The 7,703-nt window shown below is 39.7% G+C and overlaps 2 protein-coding genes across 4 annotated transcripts; one reads left to right on the top strand and one right to left on the bottom strand.

Moving 5' to 3' along the window:
* LOC104757770 (somatic embryogenesis receptor kinase 2) lies at positions 274-4,431 on the top strand. 2 transcript variants are annotated; one of them, XM_010480553.2, is made up of 12 exons: positions 274-443; positions 534-847; positions 1,303-1,435; positions 1,521-1,592; positions 1,809-1,952; positions 2,120-2,191; positions 2,275-2,346; positions 2,610-2,722; positions 2,871-3,002; positions 3,093-3,434; positions 3,531-3,925; positions 4,010-4,431. In XM_010480553.2, exons 2-12 carry the CDS (start codon positions 748-750, stop codon positions 4,322-4,324), a joined length of 1,890 nt encoding a protein of 629 aa, XP_010478855.1. In that variant the 5' UTR covers positions 274-443; positions 534-747; the 3' UTR covers positions 4,325-4,431. The 2 variants fall into 2 exon arrangements, with proteins under 2 accessions (XP_010478855.1, XP_010478854.1); XM_010480552.2 differs by having other exon boundaries at positions 274-847.
* LOC104757769 (IST1 homolog) lies at positions 4,418-7,485 on the bottom strand (the record flags this gene model as incomplete). 2 transcript variants are annotated; one of them, XM_019239643.1, is given in 4 exon segments in its annotated part: positions 4,418-5,083; positions 5,862-6,599; positions 6,896-7,036; positions 7,314-7,485. In XM_019239643.1, coding segments are annotated over 4 exon segments (1,507 nt in total), but the record flags the coding sequence as incomplete, so codon positions are not given.

The raw sequence follows: 7,703 nt of genomic DNA on the forward strand, positions 1-7,703 counted from the left end.
TGTTGCTGGGCTTCGGCCTTATAGAACTAACTAAAGCCGGACTGGGCTTTTGTATAATTTTTATCTTCTCTTTTTTGCAATTAATAGAAAGCTTTTTTTCAAAAAAAAAAATTTGTTCCCAAAGTTGTGATAATAATTTACAAGCTGACAAAGAAAAATAAAACTAAAACCAAAAAAAATGTGATTGTGCTTACATTTCAAAGGGGGTTGTTTTGTTCTTTCTCTCTTCCTCTCTCTCCACTTGTTTACTTAAAAGACAGAGAGAGGGTAGGCTAAAAATTGAGAGCCCATCACTTTGTTCGTGTAGAGTAGGCTTTAGAGAGAGAGACGGCTGCGTTGAAAGACAAACAACCACATAACTCAAAAACTCATTCATTAAGAATGAGAAGAAAGTCCAAACCTTTTTGCTCTCAAAGTGAAAAGCAACGGAAAGATTTGAAAAAGTTTTGTTTTTTTCCCTTTAATTCTTTTTTATTTTTTTTTCTACAAACCCAAAAAAAAAAAATCTCACACCTTTTTCACTTCTGTTGTAGCTGTTACCACTTGTGTTTTCCCCTTTGGCATTTTTCTCGGTTGTCATTAATGAGAGTAATACTACCATCAAGTGTAACTTCTCTCTCTCTCTCTCTTTATCTGAAAGCTCTGCTATTTGGAGAGTTCATGGTTTGTGTTTGATTTGGAGAAGTTAGGGTTTTTTTTTATGGGTCTTACTTGGATCTGAGAAGAGCAATTTTGCTTTTCTGGAAAATGGGAAGAATAATAAAGTTTGAAGCTTTTGGTCTTGTCTGCTTCATCTCACTGCTTCTTCTGTTTAATCCGTTATGGCTTACCTCTTCTAACATGGAAGGTTTACTACTATTCTCTTATCTTTATTTATTATTTTATCTATCTAAGCACTTTAAGAATAGATATATTCATCTGCCACTGTCGCTGTTCTCAAAAAAGGACTTTTCAGCATCTGATTCTGTTTGAAAGTTTAAATCTTTAAAAGAGTTCTTCACAATTTACAATGCATTTTTACTATATCAAACGAATAATTTGTAGCTCTGCAATTGAAGAACTTGAACTGAAGAAATCAGGACAGATAAATCAACGGTATAGTTTTGGGAACTGTGTCTATGTCACTTGAAGAACTTGAACTGAAGAAATATTAAATGCTAGTGTCAAGGGTACTAAATGCATATGCAAATTCACCAGAAATTAGAGTATGCTTGTCTAAAAGCAAATATACTATGGTTGGTTTGTTTGGTAAGATTTTCCTCTTTGGGAAAAGGCTTAGGCTTTTGCTTTGTATGTTAACAGGTGATGCACTGCACAGTTTGAGAGCTAATTTAGTTGATCCAAACAATGTCTTGCAAAGCTGGGATCCTACACTTGTTAACCCTTGTACTTGGTTTCATGTAACGTGCAACAACGATAACAGTGTTATAAGAGTGTGAGTATCTCTCTCTCTGTGTGCATTTAACCCAACCAGTGTTCTTTTTAGCTTATTTTAATCTTGTTTGTTGTTGCTTCTTCAGCGATCTTGGGAATGCAGACCTGTCTGGTCAATTGGTTCCCCAGCTTGGTCAGCTCAAGAACTTGCAGTACTTGTAAGTTTTTGCTTTTATATCAAAAAAATTGAATTTATAAAATTGACTCTGCGTCACTATTTTTGCTCAGGGAATTGTAATTTCTCACACATGGTAGCCAAATGCTGTTTACGGGCAATTTGTTTTTGTCACTTTAGTTACGACTTATTTATGTAAATATGCATTTGTCATTAGATTGTTAAGTTTCTTCTGAGGATGTGATACTCTTAATTGCAGGGAGCTTTATAGTAATAACATAACCGGTCCGGTTCCAAGTGATCTTGGGAATCTGACCAACTTAGTAAGCTTGGATCTTTACTTGAACAGCTTCATTGGTCCCATTCCAGATTCTCTGGGAAACCTCTTCAAGCTGCGCTTTCTGTAAGTACATCTTAGTCTTCTCTTCCTCATCATGCACTGGCCAAATGTCTTGCTATATTAGAAGTTTATTTAGGATAAAATCTCGAGTACAACATATTCGTAACTTGTTTGATTGAACTCTGAATGGGAAGGTGGTAATGTGGTATGAGTTTTTGTTGCAAGGATAGCCGGCTTAACAATAACAGTCTTACCGGACCAATTCCCTTGTCATTGACTAATATCACGACTCTTCAAGTTTTGTAAGTATCACTAATTCAATGCTCTTTTGAACTTCCACTCTTAATGGATCCTCTGAGTTTTCCTTATTATCTTGCAAACGCAGGGATCTGTCGAACAACCAATTATCAGGATCCGTTCCTGATAATGGGTCCTTCTCGCTTTTCACTCCCATCAGGTTTGAACTATTAAACATTAATCACTCGCATTATGGGAACTGAGGCTATAGATTTCTCTAATTCATTGTGTTCTGCATACTAGAATAAAGCTAGGATCAAACACAAGAGGCTATTATATTTAAAGTCTGAACCAAAGATTCCTTTAATCATCTTAACCATATTTTATCAATAGGCATACATACATACATACATTTTGTTACTTGTATTGGTGGATATAAAAATAATTAGCAGTTGACCTCACAATTTGTGTTCTTCTGCGCAGTTTTGCTAATAACTTGGGTTTATGCGGCCCTGTTACTAGCCGTCCCTGTCCTGGATCTCCCCCATTTTCTCCTCCTCCACCTTTTATACCACCTCCCACAATTCCTACACCAGGTAATGAGATGAAGCAGACAGTAAAGTTAGATCTTTAAATTCACTCATTCTTGGAAACATATTGGATTTTGATTGGAAATAGGTTAATTTCTCTGGTAGCCTAGGTCTTTGGTTGTTGACTATTTTGTTGCTTAAACTTCTGTTAAAGGTGGATATAGTGCTACTGGAGCCATTGCAGGAGGAGTTGCTGCTGGTGCTGCTTTGCTATTTGCTGCCCCTGCTTTAGCTTTTGCTTGGTGGCGCAGAAGAAAACCTCAAGAATTCTTTTTTGATGTTCCTGGTTAGTCAATGAGTTTTTCATTACCAAGCTTTGTTTCCTTTTAGAATTAGTTTAGTAAGTAAGACTTTATTTTTCGGTTCTGTGATGCAGCCGAGGAGGACCCTGAGGTTCACTTGGGGCAGCTGAAGCGGTTCTCACTACGAGAACTGCAAGTAGCGACGGATAGCTTCAGCAACAAGAACATCTTGGGTCGAGGTGGGTTTGGAAAAGTCTACAAAGGCCGTCTTGCTGATGGAACACTTGTGGCAGTAAAACGGCTTAAAGAAGAGCGCACCCCAGGTGGTGAGCTCCAGTTTCAGACAGAAGTGGAGATGATAAGCATGGCTGTTCACAGAAATCTCCTCAGACTACGCGGTTTCTGTATGACCCCTACCGAGAGATTGCTTGTTTACCCTTACATGGCTAATGGAAGTGTTGCTTCCTGTTTGAGAGGTAACCTTAGAATCTTGACTGTTTTTTCCATAAGATTTCCACAATAATGTATGATATCTCCATGCAATCGAGTGAGCTTTCTTGAAATGATTGCAGAACGTCCACCATCACAGTTGCCACTAGCCTGGCCAATAAGACAGCAAATCGCACTAGGATCAGCGAGGGGTTTGTCTTATCTTCATGATCATTGCGACCCCAAAATTATTCACCGTGATGTGAAAGCTGCTAATATACTGTTGGACGAAGATTTTGAGGCGGTGGTAGGCGATTTCGGGTTGGCTAGGCTTATGGATTATAAAGATACACATGTGACAACAGCTGTGCGTGGGACTATTGGACACATTGCTCCTGAGTATCTCTCAACTGGAAAATCTTCAGAGAAAACTGATGTTTTTGGCTACGGGATCATGCTTTTGGAACTGATTACAGGTCAGAGAGCTTTTGATCTTGCAAGACTGGCGAATGACGATGACGTTATGCTCCTAGATTGGGTATAGCACAGGTCTTTCAGCACATATTTGGGTATCTCTGTCTACTCTCAAAGCTAATTTCTCTGTTTTTGATGATCTTCTCAGGTGAAAGGGCTTTTGAAGGAGAAGAAACTGGAGATGCTTGTGGATCCTGATCTGCAGAGGAACTACACAGAAGCAGAAGTTGAACAGCTCATACAAGTGGCTCTTCTCTGCACACAGAGCTCACCTATGGAACGACCTAAGATGTCTGAGGTTGTTCGAATGCTTGAAGGTGACGGTTTGGCTGAGAAATGGGATGAATGGCAGAAAGTAGAAGTTCTCAGGCAAGAAGTGGAGCTGTCTTCTCATCCCACTTCTGATTGGATCCTTGATTCTACGGATAATCTTCATGCTGTTGAGTTGTCTGGTCCGAGATAAAAGAAATTGTAATTTGCCTAACAGAAACGATTAAAGAATAGAGAAAATTTAAGAAAAATCACTTCTTTGTATTCTTTGGTTGAAGAAAAAAAATGTAGTCTCAGTCATTTCTTGAGCAAACCAAGGCCTTTAATTTAACAAAATCACGCACACCAAGTTCTATACATTACATATGTCTTCCACTGAATAAAGAGGAAGAAAAGGCTGTTCAAAAAACGTTTTGAGTTCTTTGTTCCGCAAGAGAAGGAACAGCACAGGCAGACACACTGAAAAACACCAAGCTTGCATTATAACATGTAAGAGTTAATCATGGGCAGGTCTTGTATTGTCTGACAATGAATGAGAACCAGATGAGCGATCAGGATTCTGCGATGAGAACAGATTCGGGTATGAGTAATAGGGGTCATCTTCCATGGAAGGCAGTCTCATTTGCTGGTGGTCCTGGTCAGGGTTGAGTCTGTCAAGTAATGAAGACTCTGGCCTTTGGAACTCTGTAAGATCACCATAGCTGCTGACTGATGAGTTCTGATGATCAAACTGCGGTTTTTCCATTGAAGGAAATCTCTGTGGCGTACGATCACCATAGCTGCTGACTGATGAGTTCTGATGATCAAAATGCGGTTTTTCCATTGAATGGAGTCTCTGTGGCGTAAGATCATCGTAGCTGCTGAATGCTGAGTTCTGATGATCAAACTGCGGTTCTCCCACTGAAGGGAGTCTCTGCGGCTGGTGGTTGCTCTGCCCAGAGTTGAAAAGTGANGTCTGGTCCGAGATAAAAGAAATTGTAATTTGCCTAACAGAAACGATTAAAGAATAGAGAAAATTTAAGAAAAATCACTTCTTTGTATTCTTTGGTTGAAGAAAAAAAATGTAGTCTCAGTCATTTCTTGAGCAAACCAAGGCCTTTAATTTAACAAAATCACGCACACCAAGTTCTATACATTACATATGTCTTCCACTGAATAAAGAGGAAGAAAAGGCTGTGTTCAAAAAACGTTTTGAGTTCTTTGTTCCGCAAGAGAAGGAACCGCACAGGCAGACACACTGAAAAACACCAAGCTTGCATTATAACATGTAAGAGTTAATCATGGGCAGGTCTTGTATTGTCTGACAATGAATGAGAACCAGATGAGCGATCAGGATTCTGCGATGAGAACAGATTCGGGTATGAGTAATAGGGGTCATCTTCCATGGAAGGCAGTCTCATTTGCTGGTGGTCCTGGTCAGGGTTGAGTCTGTCAAGTAATGAAGACTCTGGCCTTTGGAACTCTGTAAGATCACCATAGCTGCTGACTGATGAGTTCTGATGATCAAACTGCGGTTTTTCCATTGAAGGAAATCTCTGTGGCGTACGATCACCATAGCTGCTGACTGATGAGTTCTGATGATCAAAATGCGGTTTTTCCATTGAATGGAGTCTCTGTGGCGTAAGATCATCGTAGCTGCTGAATGCTGAGTTCTGATGATCAAACTGCGGTTCTCCCACTGAAGGGAGTCTCTGCGGCTGGTGGTTGCTCTGCCCAGAGTTGAAAAGTGATGGAGTTTCTGCTCTCTGAAACTCTGTAAGATCTCCGCTACTGCTGGCCGAAGAATGCGAATGCTGATGATCAAAATGTGGGTTTTCAATTGAGGTAGCATGGAAAGGGTTCTCTGACGGACTTTCTGGATACTGATCAGAATTCTTCTTGGTTAGCTCAGAGATTCTGAGTTGTGCAAGACTTGCAGCTGAACGGGCAGATGCTGCTGCACGTTCTGCTGAGTCAGCAGCAGCTTGAGCAGCCGTTAGGACATCCTGCAAGTCTCCATCGGATATTTTCCTTATAGTATCCCTCGATGTACCACTCTCTTTTGTAGGGAAGGGCTCCACTACATCAACGGATGGTGGAGAAGGTGGAGAAATATTTTTCCTTTCGAAAGATTCCATCACAATGGGTGAAGATTGTTGGCCTTCCACGGTAGTTCTGCTAGCTTTTGCAGGATGTTCATCCCTTTTCGAAGCCGGTTTTTCGGCTCCTGCATTCTCTGAATCAAAGGGCAAGTTGTGAGAGGTATGTTCATAACTAGCAGATTTCGGTGCATCCGGTGCATTTACAGGGGTAGCACCAGGAGTTGGCCGCAGCACGACATTTGGAACCTCGGGAAAGTCCAATATATCATACTCTGAGTCAGAATCAGATTTCTCTTTTGGCGCTGAAACGGATGTCAAATGTGTCCCTTCAATTTGTTCATCCGGTAGTGGAAGCTTAGATCCCCCACCAAATTGTTTTGGTCCATCCTGAAAAGAAATATGACAATTTAGGATAAACAGAGAGACTGTGACGAAAAGAAACTCAAGGCCAAGGATATCTGGACACAGAGGTCCAACAAGGGAAAAAAGATCTTTGGGGGGATCATTTTTATGCAGACCAAAACAATTGAAATGTGAGTTCCGAGAAACAATTAGATACATTGAAATGCAGATTCAATGCCTAACAATAAATACTGGGTTGATGCAAACACAAATTTAAAGCAATTAAACACATTATATGTAGAGAAGAGATAGAAAGGAAAAACGAAGAGAGAAGTACTGACAAGGAGATCTTCATGCGATTTGAAGAGATCGGTTTCTGTGGAAGCAGGGTCCCAATCAAGTTCATGTTCTTCAGCAATTTCCTTGAGAAGTTTCAGTTTAGTTTCTGGGGAAGGTGCACGCACAGAGAGCAACTCCACCAACTGTAAAATTGATTTGGGAAGATATGAAAACATGAACAAATATATTGTTTCTACTAGACTGAACCACGCAATGGATGTAAGTGATTCCGTATGCAAGATAGATAAAGAATACTAGTTAAAACTAGGTCTAGAAATGGACAATGTAATTCTAAGGATTTACAGATACTAAGTTAAGGATTCATATACATTACTTTCAGCATCATACATCAACCTGTGCTGACTTTCTACATGATAGCCTCATATTAGCAATTAACAGCACAAATGAACACTGATTTACCTTACGATTGACACCGGAATCCGGCTTGAGCTCAGATGCAGCGGCAACAAATTCCTTTCCATACTTGGATACAAACAGTATCTGGACCTGCTGCAGCTCTGTCAGGTCAGAGCACCTCGGGGCAGCAAAACATATACTTGATATTGCTTCTTTTAGATCTAGAGGACATTCCCTACAAATTATAAAAAAAAAAAAAAGGAAGGATTCAGAACAGAAAACTTTGTTGCAGAAGACATAATCTTTCCATGTGTTCCAATCTAATTCCAAACTATCATCATCTAAAAAAGAAACTAACGAATGCAAGACAAAGAAGACTTTAAAGTGAATAACAGAAAACAACCGAACAACATCAATGGGCAGACTAAAGAATTCAAAAAAAAAAAAAAAAAA

Source organism: Camelina sativa, chromosome 17 (genome assembly GCF_000633955.1).
Source record: "Camelina sativa cultivar DH55 chromosome 17, Cs, whole genome shotgun sequence".
NCBI classification, from domain to species: Eukaryota; Viridiplantae; Streptophyta; class Magnoliopsida; order Brassicales; family Brassicaceae; genus Camelina; species Camelina sativa.

Excerpts from the sequence above, each read along its gene's own strand:
- LOC104757770 (XM_010480552.2), top strand. The coding sequence starts at position 748 with ATGGGAAGAATAATAAAGTTTGAAGCTTTTGGTCTTGTCTGCTTCATC. Across the intron at positions 848-1,302 it reads TACCTCTTCTAACATGGAAG|GTGATGCACTGCACAGTTTG; the intron begins GTTTACTACTAT and ends GTATGTTAACAG. Across the intron at positions 2,347-2,609 it reads TCGCTTTTCACTCCCATCAG|TTTTGCTAATAACTTGGGTT; the intron begins GTTTGAACTATT and ends TCTTCTGCGCAG.